This window comes from Neocloeon triangulifer, unplaced genomic scaffold (assembly GCF_031216515.1).
Source record: "Neocloeon triangulifer isolate White Clay Creek 2 clone unplaced genomic scaffold, ASM3121651v1 ptg000005l, whole genome shotgun sequence".
NCBI lineage: Eukaryota > Metazoa > Arthropoda > Insecta > Ephemeroptera > Baetidae > Neocloeon > Neocloeon triangulifer.
In genome coordinates, this window is record NW_026775548.1 from 231014 (window position 1) to 249763 (window position 18750).

Here is an 18750-nt window from a genome sequence, read left to right on the forward strand (position 1 = left end):
ATCATGGACTCAAACAACGGGTACTTGGAGCCAAGGAAGGTTCCGACCCCTTCTGAAAGCGGTTTGGCCAAAATCAAGTTGTCCAAAGTGGAGTCGGACGGTAAGAATTTAAATTCGTTGGGACCAAATCTTTTTTATATCTTTCTGGAATAAAAAAATCTATATCACACTGGATAATTCTTTCCGCAATTAAAAATTTTTTAAGCTTCCTTTTCATTTTATATCATTGTTTTGCCGATTCATAGATGCAGAATACGCGGAGCCGTACTCGGTCCAAATCGAGATGCCCTCAAGGGTCCCAGTTGCCCCCGAGGGAAGGAGGTGTTCAAAATTAGCCTTGAAGGTCACCTTGGGCGTCTGCCTCCTCCTAGGAGTGGTCATCGCCATTTTCACCGCCAAAGTAAGAATTTTAATTCAGATTTTAGCCATAGATTTGAGATTTGACCTTATTACAATACGAAATTGAATTTAGCAAATATTTCGGGAGATTGGTCTGGAAACTGCTTTGAACGACGCGAACCAGAGACTTGACCATTTGGACAACATTTTCAATCTGCATGAACAAGTTAGCAAGCAATTATATATTAAAAATGTATAAAACACCAAATTTTCAGTACGTCAGTTATAAACTTTGGCTTGACTGTCCCCTTGCTCGGAGTAAGATTCACCTTTGATAAAAATATGCAACTTATTTTTATTTTAATTAATAGGATCGGCAAAAACGATGCTCACACTCTCCAATGGCAAAACGTATTCTTTCCACACAAGAAAGGTTGCAATTTCAGTCCTGGTAATTTGCACGCTGACTTAATTGGTTTGGCAGGGAAATTGGTTGGAGGCTTTCGGAAAATGCGCGGAAAGGGGACTCCATTTGGCCCTCTTAAAGAACCAAATCGACGTGAACGTGGTTTACAATAAGGCCAAGGAAATAGACCGTATGGAATAATCTTTGATTTTTTTTTAAATGGTACGATTTTTCCCTCGCAGCCTCCAGCTGGTGGTTTGTGGCTGCGAAAAACTACGGAGTGGGAAATGTATTTGACTACCGTTGGCCCGATGGGTCCAAATTGGAGACGGGAGATGCGATGTGGGCCGAGTACGCCGACAGGTCTTTGGGCTGCGTCGAATTAATCACCGGGGAAAGCATCCGACTCCACTGCACGCGGTGCAACGACCGAGGGGTTTATTTCATTTGCGAGTTGCCAACAGAGTGCTACTGAAATTTGCAAAAAAATAGGTTTTGATAGCTAATTAAGCTTTGAACCAGAGAGGGTTCACCGCATTTTGCAACGCGACATTAGGGGTTGGCCAAATTAATTGTTCAACTACTTGTAATAATTATTTTCCTTCTTTACTACTAGTTGAAAGGAGTCCAATAATGAAGCGGCGCTCTTTCAATAATATTTAAAACTTTAAGGAGATTTTTTTATTGACTTTGTTCTATTGTCAAGTATTTCAAAGGCGCGACGCAGATGAGAGTGTTTTCCAGATGTAGAAGAGCAGCGGCGGTTTCAGAAAAAGGAACTATATATTTTAAATTATAAAATGAATTATTTATTTATGCTTTTAAGCTTTTATTTTTATGTGTCTCAATTATAATAGATTGTAAAGGGATGATTGATTGGTTTGATTTTAAATTTTGTTTTTAATTAACTAGCAAATTTTTTATTTAATAACTGATTTATCTTTAATATAATTTATATTACAATTTCTAAATATCCATAGGGATTTCCTAAGATTTAAATTCTTACATTGAAATTATTTGATTTTATTTTGTTGATAGCAAATTCTAAAACAGATTAAAATAATACTCAGTTTCGTCAAATTTATTATGTTGCAAAACAAGGAAAGTAATGTTTACTGTTTTACCAGACTTTACAATTTATTTGCCATTGCAACAATTTTAAATGCTATCTTTTTAGTAAAAACTTAATTCAATTTAATGCATAATATGATTCTAAAATTTGACAAGCTGTTGAAGCATAAAATGTATACAATTTTAGTTTTGTCATTTGAATAAAATAAATTTTTACTTGAATTGCCTGTTTCATTTCATGCGACAAAACTTTCAATTTTTAAGGCTTGTTTGTGCGGATGTAGATTCAGATAAAATTGTTATTTTAGTCTCAATTTTTGTGATTAAGTTGCACATGGCCATTGAAATCAATGGAGAAATAAAAACAAAACTTATTAATCAGTTCAACAAACTCGTAGCGATTCGAAATGAAATAAATTTTGAAAATGAATTTGTAAAGCGAATCAAGTTAATTTAACTGTTAAATTTCAAAGGTGGATTTTAATGAAACTGGAAACTGCGACGGTATTTGAATGACGTCCAATAGTTCAAAAGCAAGAGTTGAAAATGTCACCAATTTAAAAAGAAATAAAATTCATGGTCATTAAACAATTTGTTAATATTTTGAGAAAAATTAGGAAGTAAAATTGCAATAAGAGAAATTTGAAGTAGAGTTGAACTTTGCAATGACGCATGAACCTTATCTTGAACCAGATTATTTCTATAATAATCCAGAAAACTTCAAGGCGTTTCATTTCCGATCTATTTAGTTCCTGATTTGGTTCATTTTGAAAGATGCAGGAGGTGGTTGAGTACGCAGAAATCGTTCAAGGTCCGACGATTGGCAGAGCAAAAACAGGAAAAACTTCAGTCAAAATCAAGTCTCAGGATGAAGAGAAGAAATGCTTTGGCAGGGAAGGAATTCTCAAGGTGGTTTTGATTACTTTGGCTTTGCTTGGAAACGCCCTGTTAGTTTACTTCCTCTTGGCCGACAGAGTAAAAATATTTATTTTATTATGGAATCAAAAAGTGGGTAATTTTGATTTTTCATTAAGGTGGGTGCTGCAGAGGAGAGATTGGCCAAGTTGATTGAAGCCAAACAGAATTCAAACAAACAGAAGGTATTGACAGAATTTAGTCCAATAGGATTATTAAAAAAAAAATTATGTAAAACGATAGCAATCTAGAAAATGAAATTTATTATTTATTAATAAATAATATTACGGCAAATAACAACTGTTACATGCTGGGTTTAACATCTCATTTGAATTTCTTATTTTAAATTTTTAAACTTTTGTAATTTGGAATATTTAGCCTTTAAGCATTAAGACGAAATTCGTTATAACTTTATTTGATTTGAGTAGAACCTAATTAATATTTTCCTAATAATTTTAAGTATTTTCTAGCTTCTTATCAATTAGGATGAAACACTGAGGGGAAACGGCAATGTGATGAGGCAGAACAAAATGGATGTTACTAAATCAAACTTTTAAGCGCAAATTAAAATAAAGATATATTAATACACCAATAATAAGTAAAATAAACATTTTAAAATTTACAGACATCCTCGGCTTTGGAAAAGTGCCCAAATGCCCGTAATTAAATCAACCTTATGATTTACATTTGAACTAACAAACAAATTTTAATTCAGGCTCTGAAAAGATGATCAAACACTCTAATGGCAAAAAATACTATTTTTTTTATCCGGAAAGAGTAAATATTTTTTAATTACGATGAAATATTGGTAACTCATTCTTTTCGCGGCAGGCAAACTGGGATTTGGCCAATCAGACTTGCGGACAAATGAACTCGCACTTGGTAACGTTAAACGAGCAGACTGAGGTAGACGCAGTTGGCAAAAAAGCATAGAAATTGCATGTGAGGAGTTTTCTAATTTCTAACTAACATTTCAATTGGGATAAACATGATTTTGGACGTGATGAAAGTTACAAATCTAAGATTTACCACATTAGAAATCTTTCACAATTTTAATATATACCTTACTTTTCAGCTAATAGTAGGTGGTGGGTTTTTGCACGAAAATCTGGCCACTCCAACTATATTTGGCATGATCGATCCCAATTGGAGGAGAATAGCAATTTTTGGAGACAAAATACTGACAAGACTAAGGACTGCGTCGCTATGACTACTTCATCCTATACCGGCTGGTACAATAAACTGTTTAGCGCAGATTGCAACGTTCAAAACTATTTCATCTGCGAATTACGAAGCGAATGCTACTGATCATTTCAAGCACTGAATTCCTGCTTGATATAAAATTCAACTTTTAATTTCATATTTCTTAATTATTCTTAAGGCCAATAATATTCCATGAGAGTTGTAAAAAGGTTACAATGAAGACAGCATTTTGAAATTCAGAATTAAGCAAATAATAATTGTTTGCCAGAAATTGTGCAACGCTTGGAATTAGCTTATTTATTTTCTTTTAATAATAAATATAAATCTTATTTCTACTTTAATAAATACAAGTCAATCAATAAAATCACCGAGTTTTATTTCTGTTCGATAGCTTGTCGGTTTTTGTAAAACAGAGTCATAAAATATCTAGTTGGGACACTGAAAATAGTTACATGTTATTAATTAGGTTAGCGGCCAAAGCTTACAATTAGTGACCAGCTTTCTATAACAAGCACAAATGATTGAACAATGTATGCAACTGTATAGACAGGCGTGGTCAGCGGGTTGCATAAAGTTTCCTTATAGTGAATTTTAGTTGCTATTTTCAGTTGACCACATGAAAACCACATGAAATGTGAAAATTTCATATATTTTATTTTAACTCTAATTTTTTTTCTATAACATTGTTTATCTAAATGTATTTTGAAATTTTGGAAAGTTTTAAATGAAAATTGTATATAATTCAGAGCATAAATAAGTAATAAAAATTATCCTTACAGTTCTAAATAACCATTAAAAAACGTTGAATTCCAGATTGACGCAATTCGTTGAGAATGGCAGCGGACGTTGATAAGAATTGTGAATATTTTAATATCGCCTCTCGTTTCCGGGGCGGATATCGGCGAGATTGTTCTCATTTGCAGTTGATGTTCGCGTTTTGAGCGAAATGCAAGTCGATTTAGGAGCGCAAACTTTGAAGGAAAAGGGGTGGAGGGGAGGCCGAGAACTCACCCCTGTACTTTTGGTCTCGGTTGCGGCTTTGCTCGTCTGCTTCCTCCACGGGGTAAAAATTTTTCCCAATTTTTTCCGTCCCAATTTCATCAAATTATCTTTTCAGGCGCACGGGGAAACGGAGAAAGATGACAAAGTCGGCAGTTGGACGCAGAAACTTGATCAATCGGTTGGACCGAAACGGAATGAAAATGAATTGCAAACCAACAAAATCAATGTAAATACATTGATAAGTTCTGAACCGGTGACATTTATTGCAAATTTAATTTTTTTTTAATTAAAACAATCGTTAATTGGCTTTTAAGTTAAAATCTGGTTAAAAGTATATAAATTTAAAACAATTAAACTGCATTTCAGTTTCAAAATTATGTTGAGAAGTTAGACAGTTTTAGAGAAATTAAGTGCAAATTAAAATGTATTTATCAGCAAATGTTTTCAAAATTAATTGAAAAATTTTTACAATTTATTTTTTATTCAAATTTGCAGGTCAAACGTGACACGTGTTCAACTGCACGTAAGTCTGCTCAATATTTTTCAGCTGCAATTTATCTCCTACATTACTTTTTAATTTCCAGGTACAGTGAATTTGACGGAGCTTTCTAATGGGAAAAAGTATTTCTTTTCGTATCCACATTTCCAAGTGAGTGAACTTTTTAACTTTATCACAGATTTAAGTTTTCCTTTCAAATTTCAAATCTATTAGATAAATTGCTACAAAATACTGTCCTGAATTTTACTACATTTAGTTGAAATGAATATGAACATAAAAATTTAGGCGAAAATTTGAAACCTCCAATTAAATCAATTCTAAATAAAAGAGCAACATTTTTCCCTCCACAAAATCAGATTCTTAAATTAATATATCAAAGATCAATCTGAAATTGATCATGTTCACAATTGGCAACTCCATTGTCAGTTTTATGATTTTATTTAAAAAAATATTTCTAGGGAATTATTGTAAATTTTTCTTTTTATTTCTCTATCCGCCATTTTTTTGGTCCAATATCAAAAGGGAAGCTGGAGTTTCGCAAACGATAGGTGCACCGCCAGAGGTCTCTACCTGGCCAACCTGAAGAGGCAAACCGACCTGGACACTGTTATAGACAACGCGGACAACTTTGTTGAAGGCTTTTCACGTATGATAAGTTTTTGGATTTTTAAAAAATTTAAAATTTGAATTCGCAGCGGTCGGATTTTGGCTGTCGGGGAGGAAGGAAGACCAGTCTTCGGACTTCCGGTGGGGCGACGGGACAAAGGTGGACTCGGAATTGTGGGCGAGAAATGCCGACAAGACCAGCCGCTGCATCCAGGTCAGGACGGGCGTTTCCAGGAAACTCTACACCGAGGATTGCCCTTTCATGCACAATTATTTCGTCTGCGAATTGCCCAGCGAATGCTACTGAGACGCCATTTTTAGTTTGAAAGTTTGGAAAATTTTGAATAATCTCGTCAAAATTTAAACCAAAATTGAGTAGAAAACCACAAGATCTGTCAAAAAGCGCATATTCTGGACACGTGGCGGCGCTGCGAACGCTCATTTTTCCGTTCAATTAGATTTTAGAAATAAATATAGGATCATAATCGTAATGTTGAAAAACTTAAATTAACATGTTTTTATGACTTAAATAATGTTCTAGAGTTTCAATAAAAACAAGCATTGTTCAGATCATATTCGAGTTGCATAATTTAAAGTTGTACACATTGTGTGTTTAACAAATTTCTATATATAATTTAAAATTTCGCATTTTTTTTTCATAATTCAGTTAAAATATTCTTGATTTTTTTTTTTTAATGCAAGAGCTTAATCATATCAACAGCTCTGGTAATGAATTCAATTTTTTTAGATTCTAATGGAGAAAACCCACAACACTTGGTTTCTGCGCATTTTTTCCTAAAATAAATTTACAGAATCCTTCAAAGTAGTCGAAAGTTTTTAATGACGCATGAAACTTATCTTTTATAATAATAAACTGATAATTAAGCCCAAAGGAAGTGAGTGGCGTTTAATTTTAGGTAATTTACTTCCTGATTTGGTTCAATTTGAAAGATGCAGGAGACGGTCGAGTACGCAGAAATCGTCAAAGGTCCGACAATTAAGAGAGCAAAAACCGAGAAAACTTCGGTCCAAATCGAGTCTCAAAAGAATCATCCTCAGATCAGCGGAAAGAAATGGTTTGCCAGGGAAAGAATTCTGAAGGTGGTTTTAATTATTTTGGCTTTGCTCGGAAACGCCCTCATCGTTTACTTCCTCGTCGCCGCCAAAGTAAATTATACAAGTTTTTATTTAATTATTTAATTGGAGTGTTTACTTGTTTTTGAAATTTAGGTGGGTGAAGCAGAGGGGAGGTTGACAAATGTGATCAATAGTCAACAGCAGCCGAATTTTACTGAATGCACCCAGCAGGTATCACAAACACAATTTGCAACTATAATGCAATAATTTGTTTTCATACAATGTAGGCAATAAAATGCACAAATTTCGAAATATTTGATTTACATTGAACACTAAAAAAGTCGTGATCTTTATCTAAAAATGTTATAAAACTCTTGACTTAAGTCATACACTAATCAAATTTCAATTTACCACTTTCTTAATAAATAAATTTCCCATTTCAGACTTCAAACAATGACGATCTTCAAAGGCAAGTGGCCAACGAATTAAATCAGGCAAAACAAAATTTGACCAGAATCACAGATAATAACAAAAAAGTTGGCCATATTCATTGCTCATTAGAAATAAGAGGTATTGACATGAATTTTTTCGTTATAATTGCAGACCTTGAAAGAAAACGAATATTTAAAAAAACGCATTGAAAGATTAGAAAGTAAGTAAACCAAATGGAGTGTTTACTTCAAATCCAAGAGAGAAATAATAAAAAAAATTGTCTCAATAATTATTATGCTCTTATTAGGACCTGCATCTTTGACGGAACTTCCAAACAGGAATTTATATCACTTTTCTTATCCTCATAGCGTACGTGATTCTAGTAATGACGATTTTTTATTAAACATATCTAATTGTTAAGTCATCATGGGGTGAAGCAAAAGAGTATTGTGAGAAAAAAGGCCTTCATCTGGCAAACCTGAAGACGCAAACGGATCTAGAAGCAGTTTACAAAAAAGCGAACAAATGAAATGGAAATAATGCTGCTGGTTTGCTATTTCAGTCGAAAGCTCAAATAAAAAGTTAATCTGATGCAAATTTGATTTCTAGTTTGGTGGGTGTCGGACAGAAAATATTGCGTTCAAATTTCGTCTGGAACTGGAACTCAAAACAAACTTATTGCTGGAGATTGCAATTATTATAATTATTTTATTTGCGAATTGCCCAAGGAATTTTAATAAATTCAGTAGAAACAAATTTTTAATTGCTTGATTTTTTTAATAATCTATGAATGTCTTCTTTGTAAATCTATCAGACTTAAAAAATCTACATTCAAATAATATCTTTGTCAATATCTTTGTGTGAATTCACCCATAATTTAGGGTATATTCATGATATTTTGACTTGAAAATTGTAAAATAAAACAAATTTTAAGAAACGATGTAATTTTCGATATGAATATTTAAATTATCTTCTATTTATTTCTAATTAATTAATTTATTGTTATAAATTTCAAATAAATACAATTAGATAAAAAAATGATATATTTTCTTTTCAAAAATTCCTTTATGAACATTAATAAACAAACAACATTTTAAATAATTGGGAAATATAGAATTTTCTAAAATATAATTTCATAAATTCTAAATATTTTACATTATTTCCAAGATATTAACATGAATGATGAATGGACGGTTTGCGATGCCTGTGGGAAGTTGGAGCGCGTTCTTTTGATTGCAATGCGCCCGCAGCGAGCGGCACTCGCGGGTCAAGGTCACGAACGCTAATTGCCAATTCCGATGCAAATTGCACTCGAGCTGTGATGACGTCAGTTGCAGCCCAACAACTTCAAAGCAAACACTTCACTCTCACCTGGTTAATTTTTAAGCACTAATTAATGCTCAAGCTCCAATTTTAAGTTATTCATCTGCAATAATTAAAGCTCTTTCATTCAATAAAATTATCAATAAATTAAGAACTCAATTTTTACCCTCATTAAATAAAAAATTCGACATATTTGTAATTTTTAAAGACTGTTCAGTATCTCAACCGAAAATGTTTTTAATTCAAGTTTTTTCGTCTGTGTGTTGCGCTCGAGTCGTGCCGGTTGCATACCTTCGAAAGCCTTGGGAGCTCCGCTTTGTCGCGAATTCCCGGCCAAATTGCTGGGCTAATTCGCCTCTCTCTCTCCTGAGACTTGACTAAATAAATCCACATTAGCGGGCGCCATTTTGCATTTTTGCGCGCCAACGTAAATCAAGTCGAGCAACACCTTCATTAGCCCCTAAGCCGGCTCGAATTACGAAAGAAACTTCACTTGCTAAGCTCTTCAGACGCAAACGGGATGATTAATTTATAACAAACAGGGCTTTCCTTAATGAGCAAGGGATTTTCTGTTTTCTATGATTTAGGTCAGATTAATTTCACTTTTATAAATTCGGTGTCAATCTTTTTATCCTAAGAAATCTGAATTAGTATGACAATTGTATCGTTTCATGTTAATATAGAAAGTATCTTAGTGGTTTTTAGTAAATTTAACTCGTTCGTTATCAAAATCACTAGATTTATAATTTTAATTTGTCCCTGAGATTGACACAAATAAGAATTCATAGTCAATTTGACCTTTTCACATAATTTATTCAACTTTTATCTTTGAATTCACTGTTGATATAATCGTATGTAATTGTTTCTTCTTCTTGGCAACCAACTTTTTCATTTCAAGAAGTTTTTGAATTTGAAATAAAATTGCTTAATTAATTACATTTCTAATTCTCTAATTGTAAGTTTGGCCGATTCATTTAATTTTTATTTACTAAAGCCAGATTGATGACTTTTGTTTGTAAAATAAATAAATTAATATTTTAATTGTAAATAAATAGTTTTGGCTTAACACTTCAAATTGACACATTTTTCTTATCTTATCTTATAAATAATTTTCATGTTTTTCAATAATAACTTTTCCTGTTCAAAATGGGCGTGTCCAACATACAAATGAATTCATTTATAATCAATTTTTTTTTACAAAACTTATTCAAATTCACAAGGAAATTTAAACACTTTTCCAGCTCAAATTAATTAACACGAAGCGGTTTTACCAGACAAAATTGGATCGTAAAAATACTTTGAAACGCCGAGAGTAAAAGTAGAAAATATAATATTTGTGTGTAGTTATGGTGATAATCGTGGCTCTTATCGTTGCGTGGATCTATTTTGAGCGCGCCGGAGCAGACAGAGAGAGGCAAGGGTCGGTTTTGAATTTTTAATCGCGCCTCCTCTCGCTACAGGTGCAAAACAACATTGGCCAAAAGTGGCAAAACACCCAAGAGACCGGGCGGGCAACAAGTTTCCACCGAACGAATACACACAAAAAATCCACATTTGTGAATGTAAAGGGAAGATTCAGAATATTTTAGTTCTATTCTTTAGGAACGAATTATTCATATTTATTATTTAAACCCTCCGCCTGAATTCATCGAGCGAAGGAAAACGCCACAACACTCTTGGCTGGCCTTTCCACCCAACACCCCCACCCTCCCTATTTGGCCAAACCCAAGTGACCTTTGTAATTTCATCGCTTGCCAGCAAAACTTGCACGTCCGAACCCATCTCAAAACTCAAATTCAGTCAAATGTTCTGTACGATTTCGCCTTCTTTCTTTAAGTTGATTGGATTTTTTTTTGTCCCGCATGATTAAATTTTTGGCTCATTGAGCGTTTAAATTTTTCCAAATATTGTAAATCAAAGAAAACTTTTGATTCTTGTTGCATTGTTTTGCGTTTTATTATCATTATTATTTACTTATTATTTTTTAATTATATGGAAAAATGAATCAAGCGTATGAAATAGTTTTTAATAAAATCAGATTTTAAATTTTGGTTTTAATTCATTTCGACATCAACTTCTGACTGCATTTTCGTCTGAATTTTTTTATGATTCCAAGGTTTATACATTTAGAACTCTAAAAAAATCCTCTTTTAAAGAAAATTATTGTTGAATTTTAGAGAATTAATTAATCTGTAGCTCGGAAACTCCATTGGATGGGGTGAAATTTTACTAGACGTTTAATTCTTGCGGTTTTCGGGGGGGGGGGGGGGGGGAACGGTTCCTTAAAAATTAAAATCGTCTGACTTCAAGGTTCGAAAAGCGAAGATTTTTCCAAAAATTTATATAGTTTTAACGTTTCGGATGCACGTTGAGGCGGTTAAAAGTTCCTTATTCGAAATGTTTCAATCATTCAGAATTTATAACCGACAAGTCTCAATTTTCTCTCAGAAAGTGAAAATTCCACTTCTAAGCTTTAAAAATTACTGCTTTTTATTCCAATTAAAATTATAATCGCATTAAGATAAGAAAATGACGATAATCGCCATCGTCAGGGTATTCGCATAAATAAAAATTGGAATTTGTTTGAAAACTGACCTTGGTAGGTGATTCCAGCGACAACTCCTTGCGCAGGGTCGAAGGAGGCGTGTCTGAGGGTGACGAGGGCCTCGTCGCCGCGACCTGCCAGGGCGTCTTCAGGGCAGCGGTCGAGGGGGGCCCCACGGGCCCCGAGGAGCAGCGCGAGGCTCAGGACGAAAAAAATCATATTTCGGGTTCAAACGAGGCCGACGTCCCACACGCGTCCCGCCATCGTCGCTCTCACGCTGGCCGCTCGCAACCGCAGCCGACTGGGTACTGAGAACTGAGACTCGCCTGGTCCTGAAACAACAAAGGCGACCGACGCGCCCTCACGCGCCGCACCCCCAAATCGCACCACCCCCAAAAGTGCCAAGATCATTTCCGTTAATAATAAAAATTCAACTCGCAAGAGATTCTTTTCGGCGCTCAAATTGATTTGTCAAATTGTTAAAAATAAACTCACTTGATTGAAGATGTAGATCAAATATTGACCTTTCCATTTTCAACAACACAAAGCCTGAATCTGAAAAGGAATGAGTAAAATTCGTTTTAAGTTGAATGCATATAATTAAAACTAACGGGGGCCAGATGCAACAATGAAATCTAGTTTCTTTCGTTGTTAGCCAATCAGTAATGGTGCCAAAAAAATTGGCACCAATTCTCATTGGCAAAAACAATGCAAACAAAATTTCATTGTTGCATCGAGCACAAAGGCAATTTAATTATAAACACAGAAAATTGAGCTTTCTTTTTGGATATTTTGTAAACAAGTATAAGGGCTCAGAGTTAAAAATTTCAGGGAAGGACGCAAATTAAACTATTGCTAGAAACAATTTGTGGTAAAATAAATTCGATTGCACACCAAATACATATTTTAAATGCCAGACATATACAGAAAATTTATGGATAAAATTAATTTTGAAATGTTTATTTAGCTGAATTCAATTTTTACTTGTGCTGAATGCTTCCAGGAAACAATTGACATCAAAATAAACAAATTTTTTAATTATTTGATAATCTCCTCGTGCAAAAAGAAACTCATCATCTCTGCACTAAAAACTTAAATACAATTCAGTTAAGCTTTCAGACATTATAGATTTTGCCAAATTAGTTTTAACTGTTGAATTTAATACTTTTTTCAAAACAGAGATTAAATTGAAAATCCACAAAAATACCGCAATGGGCAATTGAAATAATTAATTATTTTTACCAACTAATCCTCTTCTTTGGGCATCGAAGCTCGAGGGCCGACGCCAGGGTAGGCAAACCAGGGTTCAACTCACCACCTGAGGTACTAGTGGAGGTGCCACTGCCACTTGAGGTACCACTTTCGGTACTACTTGAGCCTCTGTTTGAAAATCTGGAATTTAAATTCTGCATATATATTTGATCTCTAAACTTTTATTAAGATTAAATTTCAAATAAACCTGTAAAAATCACAAAACAAATTATTTTGTATTTCTGTTTTTGTTACTTTCATTTTATAATATAAAAAATTGGAAAATTAGCACTTATCGTTCTAAATAACATTGGAAAATTCTCTGGTAAAATAAGCATATTGATGAGATGATTTTACCTTGGATTGCCATCTGAATTGTTCACTGTTGTAAAATAATGATAATGCAAAGGACACTGCCTAAAAAGTGCCACACGTACGGCGTCAGCATATTTCTCATTACGACTTTCGATGTGAAGAGCTGAAATGCAAATGCGGCGCGTCGGCTTGCTTTTTATAATTTCGGAACCTTGCAATTGCAGATAAGCCGAGGTATGTCGCGAAACTCGGAAAAAACCAGCAGCTTTTGCCTTTTGTAATTATTATATTGCACTCAACAACGTCGACGAACATTTTTCCTTATTTATATTTACATCAACTTTTACAATAAATCATTGGTTTAGAAATGATCTCACCCAGTTAAAATTTTATAATTAATTAACGTCACTTTGAAAAGGTGATTATGTACATTCTTGTTGAAATTATAAAATACAAATATTCAGAAACTTTTTTGAAAGCGTTGATTTTCAAGAGAGCTTCAAAGAAAATTGTTCAAAATTAATCCCATGCTGGAAAGTTCAAATACAGAAAAGTAATTTAATGTAAAAGGTTATTGCCGTATATACTTTTTTTCCAGGATGCGGCGCTGCCGAACTGAAGCAATCTTGGAACAACAAAAATTATTGTAAACCTTTTACGGTGTGCGAGCTTAAAGAAAACCAGATTATTTACAGCTTTCCTTCGTGTTTTTTAATTCACGAGCAAAATGTTTTCCGAATTATTCATTCTTTTTCCCAAGATTTGCCGAGCAAACGTGTGAAAAAAATGGTTTCTAAGTTTAATTCCACGGTTTTCACCAGACATGGCGATTAAAAGAAAAAAAAATCATATAAATATAACAGTTCACAACAAAAAGGGACCACGCATTTTAAAAAGCCAGATCACAAAAAATTGATTTTTTCTAAACAGTTAACCTTGAACAAAAAATTATGTTATTTCTGCAGTATCCAAATTTAAAACTGCCTTCAACTTTTTGCAATAACACATAAAATTGGGCAGTAAAAAAACAGTGCTCGCCATGCTTTTTAAAGAGCCAGAATAGAGAAAATGATTTATTTCTTGAAATAAATCTAAAATTTCAAGAATAAATTATATCTGCGGAATATCCAAATTTTCAACCATCTTCATCGTCAACAAGATGTACAAAAAAAAAATAGAGACCTTAATTATCAGGTTATTGACGATCAACTAGGCTTGATAGAGTCTTGAAATAATACACTCCAATTATAATTTCTGTGCCGTTTTTATAAAATCATAAACAGCTTTTTTATGTTTTCCTCAAAATTAAATTAATTATATAATATTATAAAAAATATATTATAGGTTTTGATTATATTTTCTGTGATTATCAAAATAAAAAAAATTAAAACGCTTCATAAAAATACATAGATGAAATCAGATTAAAAATAAGTTTGAAATATTATAATGAATTGTTTGAAAATCTCAAATATTTCATTCATTCAAAAAGAGCTTTTTCATTTCAAAAAGAATATAAATGCGTTAAAAAATTCACCCATATCTTGTTACTTGATTCCGGGGAATTAATCATTAAACGATGCAAATTGACTATTTCACTGAGTTTTTTTTGTAGTCGGATTCACAGTCGGCAAATTTGAAGATGTTGCAATCGGGGGTTGGTAAATTCTGGTGTGCACAAAGATGTAATCGAGTCTCGTTCTTTTGACCATGACGAATCCATTTGCATTCGCAATTTTGAGAATTTCTTGTAAGATTTCGGGCGGACGAAAATTATTAAACTCCACAGCCATCACCTGATAAATTTACTTGATATAGATGACCAGCAAAAATCTTAACAATTAATTAATTATTTAAAAAAATCTCCTTTTGCATGAATTAATTATATTAGAGAGAATACAAAAACCATTTTATAGTCTGGCTGCATAATTTGCGCTGTTAATTATTATAATTGTTGATAAAGTTTCTTTTAAGTTAGCCCAACATTTTTAGTAAAAAAAAAAAATAGGATCAAAAGAAAATTTCTACAATTTAATTGAACATTTTAGTTTTACTATTTTTTTTTTTTATAAATTTTAAATTTCATTTATTCTTCAAAATTTTATTATCACGTTTTGCTAAAAAAATCTTGATAAATGTTGCAAAATTTAAGTTTGATAAAAAAAAATCAAGCTTTCATCTTACGTCAATCGTCACACTGTTGAAGTCGATCGTCTGGAGAATTTCAAATTCTTGGCCTTCAACGTCCAGAGTGAGGTAATCAATATGCTTAATGTCCAGAACTTTCATCAAGGTGTTGAAGGGAACACAAAAAGATTGGACCAGGGAGCCGGACTGGGGTTTCGCCACAGTCTGATTTGCTCCCCCGACTATTTTCCCAGTGTTGGTGCTGTCGAGGAACTTGACCTATTTTCTCAAAGTCAGAATTTCGAATCCAATAAACAGAACAAATAAAATACCTTCATGGATTTCCTGGTTGTGCTGAGACAAGTGGGCGAAATCCACGCCCGTCTCTTCTTGGTCAGCATGACCTGAACGTTCTTCGGCGATCCTTCGACCAGCAAACCCGTCCAGTTGAAAAACTTTTCCAGCGCCAGGCTGTTGGAAAAGGTCTCGCCGTCGAACGCGCCGCATTCAAAGAAGAAACCCTTCGTCTGGCAATAATTTAAAAACATGAAGTTTTGCAAAAAAAAAAAAAAAAAAAAATGCCTGGAGGCCAATCTGAAAGTTACCTTGTTTTTCAACAGGGAGAGTACAAAAGGGCCGGTGTTATCCTGAGAGTAGTCGGCGGCGTTTGGGTTTTGCAGAGCGTAGGGCACGCTTCGATTGTTCGGTTTGACCAAAATGCTTCTCACGTGGCTCATCAATCTCTCGTCAAACTCGGAAAGCGCTTCGATCGTGACTTCGGTGGTCGCAGCATCAACAGTTGTTGGTGTTGCAGTCACCACTTTAGTGACCACTTGAGTCACTACCTGAGGAACTATGTGTACGTCCATTCGAATATCTGGAATTTGAATTTTCAACACTATTATCTTATTTGAAACTTTCTCTGGAAAAAAACTTCGAATAAACCTCTGAAATTCACAAAAAAAAATTACAAGAGAAGTAATTTTTATTTTTGAGCTAATATTTTTAAAAATTGTTATCTTTAATTTAATCTGCATTCTGATTTGAATAAAATATAATAAAGTATAATTTGTTTTATTCATTAAATAAAATTTTTTTATTTCTGTTTATAATTAAAACAATATAAATACAATAAATTTTATAATTTTAACAATTATTTACAGGATTGTGGGATATGATGTTAATAATTATTAATTTTTAGGGAAATTTGTATATAAATTAATTTGATTCAGAATATAAATTACAAAAATTGAGAGAAAAAAACTATATCACCAATATTTTCCAATTGAAATTTCTGAAATTTTCTGGTAATAATAAAATATACATGATTTACCTTGGATTGCCATCTGAATCGTCCACTGTTGCAGAATAATTACAATGCAAAGGACACTGCCCAAAATGTGCCAGCCGTAGAACGTCAGCATGGTTCTCGTCAAATGTTTCGTGTGAAGAGCGGAAGTGCTTGTGCGGCCGTCGGCTCGCTTTTTATCTTTTCGGAACAATTCCAGATAAAGCAGGGGTCTCGCGCGCACCTTTTAATTTTGGAGAAAGACCGCACCAGCCTTTGTCTCCGGAGCCTTTAATTTTTACTAAATATTAATCTCCTCGAAATTCGTAGAATTTTCTCAAATCAAATATTTTTTCTTAAAAATGCTTTATGATGCTGGATATTACATAATTTATATACTATTCCAAGAATTGCCGGCGCAAAAGATTCAAAGACGTTTGATCAATACTAAATTAATTTTTACTTTTATTCACGATTTTTATGCAAATCAATGCAAAATATAGGGCGAGTTTGTCGCGCCAAGAATTAAGCCTGAAATCAAAACTTTGAACTGATGATAGAAAGCAATTAAAAGTCACATTTTTAGTAGAAAAATTTAAGATCGCATTTCACTTTTGACTAATTTGCTTAAATTGCTGGTGACCAAACATTTTACCCGATTTGACCTGATTTTGATCAACTGACGCGCCATTGGTCGTCTGCGGTCACGTGACCAATCACTTGGTGGTGGGGAGAATCAAAACAGTTGGTGCGGCTCCAGTCACTCTTAGGGATAGTAGAGTAGAGCTCTGGGATACGAATAAGGGCGGGGCTTAGGTACCAGCTCCCATTTGATTACATTGTACCAGTTTAACATTGCGGGTATGGGGGGGCTCCGCCTTTCTTCGTATCCCATGGTTCTACAATCCCTAGTCACTCTCGTGAAGCCCGGTGAAATTGTAAACAAAAGCCAATTGATCTTGAAAAAAGTGTTCAAAAAAGTGCCTAAGACGTCGAGAAGAACCAGGAAGTCTCCAAGGTTTGCAGTTCGGAGAGGCTGGCTGGAAAAATCGGCTGGAAATCGAACGGAAACTCGCAACAATCGCTTCGGTATGTACAAAAAACAACATTCTCATTGTGATTATTACCAGTTATTTTCTTTTCACTGAACAGAAATGAATAAATCTCCGATTGTTGGATTATTTTTCGAATGAAAATCAAATATCTACATGGTAAGTTCGCTCAGATGTCCTTCGAAGAACAATATTTGAAATTGTTTACAAAACATTTCGGATTTCGCACCCATTTTTTATTCCTGGAGCACAATGACACAATGGAAGTTGACTTTTCAGGAAAGCTTTTTTGTTTTCACAATCAAAGTCGGCAAACTTGAACTCCTGTTTTGCATTGTTGGGTTGGAAATTTCTGAAGTGGAGAGAAAGATTGAATCGAATCAGGTTTTTCGACGACTCCAATTAGCAGGACTCGTAATAATTTTGAGAATTTGCTTGAACGATTAATGCAACTCCACTTAAAATCTGACGAGCAAAAATGAAATTGGCGAAGAAATTGAAGCTGGAAAAACTCAAATTTTTAATCTGGCTGTAAAATTTTCCAATGATTTTACATTTCATAATTTTGATTAATTCAGATTGCTGCGTTTTAGGTTATTATTTAATTATGTATTTTACTTTTAATGTAAAAAAGGGAGGACTTTATCCAAAGACTAGGAATTAAAGGCAATTTAAAGTTTAATGGGAATTGAAGATTTTTACTACCCTAAAAATTTCACAATAGTTCCCATTTTTAAACACATCTTTTTAATTTATTATCATCATCTATTCCACTCAAATCACTACAAAACAAATATGCAATTTCTATAGATTTTCAATTATTGGTGAAACTAAATTTTGCCACCAATTTCCTGAAAATTTTCCTAAACCCACACACGATTCAAAACGAACGTTAATGACAATAAAATATTTAAGGATATTTGAGGAGTAAAACTTTTTTATTGTTTCAATTTTGAAGTCGACAGTTCTGGGAGGAGAGACAGAATCGTAAAAATCTTGCTCAAAGACCACCATCCTTTCTTAATTGTCCATTTAATAACAATTTCTTTTAACTCAATTTTTCTTAAATTGGAATTTGAAATTTTATTAATTTTCTTATTTGTTCATCAAGAAGAAAAATTCAAATAAATAAAGTAAACTATTTTTATATATTTTGGCAGAATGCAATATTTTTACATGGATGAAAAAAATTTGACTTAATAAGCAATATAATTAAGAAAGAATCATTGAAGCAGAGTTTTTTTTTTAACATGGGTAGGTATCCAACTGGTATATTATTTCATTGCTCTACAAAATTGGACC

General features: G+C 33.4%; 6 protein-coding genes across 16 annotated transcripts in view; 4 read left to right on the forward strand and 2 right to left on the reverse strand.

Moving 5' to 3' along the window:
* LOC132193927 (uncharacterized) overlaps positions 1–13147 on the reverse strand; it is a 64435-nt gene extending 51288 nt beyond the window's left edge. For all 7 annotated transcript variants that reach the window (XR_009441499.1, XR_009441497.1, XR_009441498.1 and 4 more), the window contains exons 1-3: positions 13027–13147; positions 12661–12810; positions 11469–11973 (exon numbers count right to left, since the gene is read on the reverse strand). Coding sequence is in view for 4 of the 7 variants with exons in the window: in XM_059614887.1 (XP_059470870.1) it covers positions 11469–11637 (169 nt within the window). In the remaining 3 variants the exon portion in view is untranslated. The remainder of the gene's footprint in view (positions 1–11468; positions 11974–12660; positions 12811–13026) is intronic.
* On the forward strand, positions 4–1839 carry LOC132193895 (uncharacterized). The gene is made up of 7 exons (XM_059614839.1): positions 4–100; positions 246–400; positions 473–565; positions 615–657; positions 711–772; positions 824–935; positions 988–1839. The coding sequence occupies exons 1-7, from the start codon at positions 4–6 to the stop codon at positions 1218–1220; spliced, it is 795 nt and encodes a 264-aa protein (XP_059470822.1). The 3' UTR covers positions 1221–1839.
* On the forward strand, positions 2541–4290 carry LOC132193861 (uncharacterized). Of its 3 annotated transcripts, none has more exons than XR_009441492.1 (6): positions 2541–2791; positions 2851–2916; positions 3192–3390; positions 3447–3508; positions 3563–3673; positions 3807–4290. XR_009441492.1 is itself a non-coding variant. In XM_059614793.1 (6 exons), the coding sequence occupies exons 1-5, from the start codon at positions 2591–2593 to the stop codon at positions 3662–3664; spliced, it is 465 nt and encodes a 154-aa protein (XP_059470776.1). In that variant the 5' UTR covers positions 2543–2590; the 3' UTR covers positions 3665–3673; positions 3807–4290. The 3 variants fall into 3 exon arrangements, 1 of the variants encoding a protein (XP_059470776.1); XR_009441491.1 differs by having other exon boundaries at positions 2542–2791; positions 3202–3390; XM_059614793.1 differs by having other exon boundaries at positions 2543–2791; positions 3357–3390.
* On the forward strand, positions 4840–6614 carry LOC132193871 (uncharacterized). Of its 2 annotated transcripts, none has more exons than XM_059614805.1 (6): positions 4840–4997; positions 5052–5162; positions 5432–5459; positions 5521–5585; positions 5943–6081; positions 6131–6614. In XM_059614805.1, the coding sequence occupies exons 1-6, from the start codon at positions 4881–4883 to the stop codon at positions 6346–6348; spliced, it is 678 nt and encodes a 225-aa protein (XP_059470788.1). In that variant the 5' UTR covers positions 4840–4880; the 3' UTR covers positions 6349–6614. The 2 variants fall into 2 exon arrangements, with proteins under 2 accessions (XP_059470788.1, XP_059470789.1); XM_059614806.1 differs by having other exon boundaries at positions 5958–6081; positions 6131–6351.
* Positions 6990–8475, forward strand: LOC132193909 (uncharacterized). Of its 2 annotated transcripts, XM_059614862.1 has the most exons (7): positions 6990–7208; positions 7272–7349; positions 7562–7654; positions 7722–7770; positions 7858–7919; positions 7972–8098; positions 8160–8475. In XM_059614862.1, the coding sequence occupies exons 1-6, from the start codon at positions 6993–6995 to the stop codon at positions 8077–8079; spliced, it is 606 nt and encodes a 201-aa protein (XP_059470845.1). In that variant the 5' UTR covers positions 6990–6992; the 3' UTR covers positions 8080–8098; positions 8160–8475. The 2 variants fall into 2 exon arrangements, with proteins under 2 accessions (XP_059470845.1, XP_059470846.1); XM_059614863.1 differs by lacking the exon at positions 7722–7770 and having other exon boundaries at positions 7562–7688.
* A 1429-nt stretch (positions 13148–14576) lies between the features above and the next one.
* Positions 14577–16532, reverse strand: LOC132194017 (uncharacterized). The gene is made up of 5 exons (XM_059615048.1): positions 16442–16532; positions 15714–15985; positions 15441–15635; positions 15166–15387; positions 14577–14777 (listed from the first exon to the last, which is right to left on the reverse strand). Exons 1-5 carry the CDS (start codon positions 16530–16532, stop codon positions 14577–14579), a joined length of 981 nt encoding a protein of 326 aa, XP_059471031.1.
* Positions 16533–18750: the final 2218 nt, after the last annotated feature.

Bases quoted from the DNA above. Each gene is read 5' to 3' on its own strand.
- LOC132193861 (XM_059614793.1), top strand. From the start codon at position 2,591: ATGCAGGAGGTGGTTGAGTACGCAGAAATCGTTCAAGGTCCGACGATT. The intron at 2,792-2,850 runs GTAAAAATATTT...TTTTTCATTAAG, and splicing joins ACTTCCTCTTGGCCGACAGA to GTGGGTGCTGCAGAGGAGAG. The intron at 3,509-3,562 runs GTAAATATTTTT...TTTTCGCGGCAG, and splicing joins ATTTTTTTTATCCGGAAAGA to GCAAACTGGGATTTGGCCAA.
- LOC132193871 (XM_059614805.1), top strand. From the start codon at position 4,881: ATGCAAGTCGATTTAGGAGCGCAAACTTTGAAGGAAAAGGGGTGGAGG. The intron at 4,998-5,051 runs GTAAAAATTTTT...TTATCTTTTCAG, and splicing joins TCGTCTGCTTCCTCCACGGG to GCGCACGGGGAAACGGAGAA. The intron at 6,082-6,130 runs GTATGATAAGTT...TTGAATTCGCAG, and splicing joins CTTTGTTGAAGGCTTTTCAC to CGGTCGGATTTTGGCTGTCG.
- LOC132193895 (XM_059614839.1), top strand. From the start codon at position 4: ATGGACTCAAACAACGGGTACTTGGAGCCAAGGAAGGTTCCGACCCCT. The intron at 101-245 runs GTAAGAATTTAA...GCCGATTCATAG, and splicing joins GTCCAAAGTGGAGTCGGACG to ATGCAGAATACGCGGAGCCG. The intron at 566-614 runs GTTAGCAAGCAA...CCAAATTTTCAG, and splicing joins TTTTCAATCTGCATGAACAA to TACGTCAGTTATAAACTTTG.
- LOC132193909 (XM_059614862.1), top strand. From the start codon at position 6,993: ATGCAGGAGACGGTCGAGTACGCAGAAATCGTCAAAGGTCCGACAATT. The intron at 7,655-7,721 runs GTTGGCCATATT...TTATAATTGCAG, and splicing joins TCACAGATAATAACAAAAAA to ACCTTGAAAGAAAACGAATA. The intron at 7,920-7,971 runs GTACGTGATTCT...CTAATTGTTAAG, and splicing joins ACTTTTCTTATCCTCATAGC to TCATCATGGGGTGAAGCAAA.
- LOC132194017 (XM_059615048.1), bottom strand. From the start codon at position 16,532: ATGCTGACGTTCTACGGCTGGCACATTTTGGGCAGTGTCCTTTGCATT. The intron at 15,986-16,441 runs GTAAATCATGTA...TTCAAATTCCAG, and splicing joins GATTCAGATGGCAATCCAAG to ATATTCGAATGGACGTACAC. The intron at 14,778-15,165 runs GTAAGATGAAAG...TAAATTTATCAG, and splicing joins TCAACAGTGTGACGATTGAC to GTGATGGCTGTGGAGTTTAA.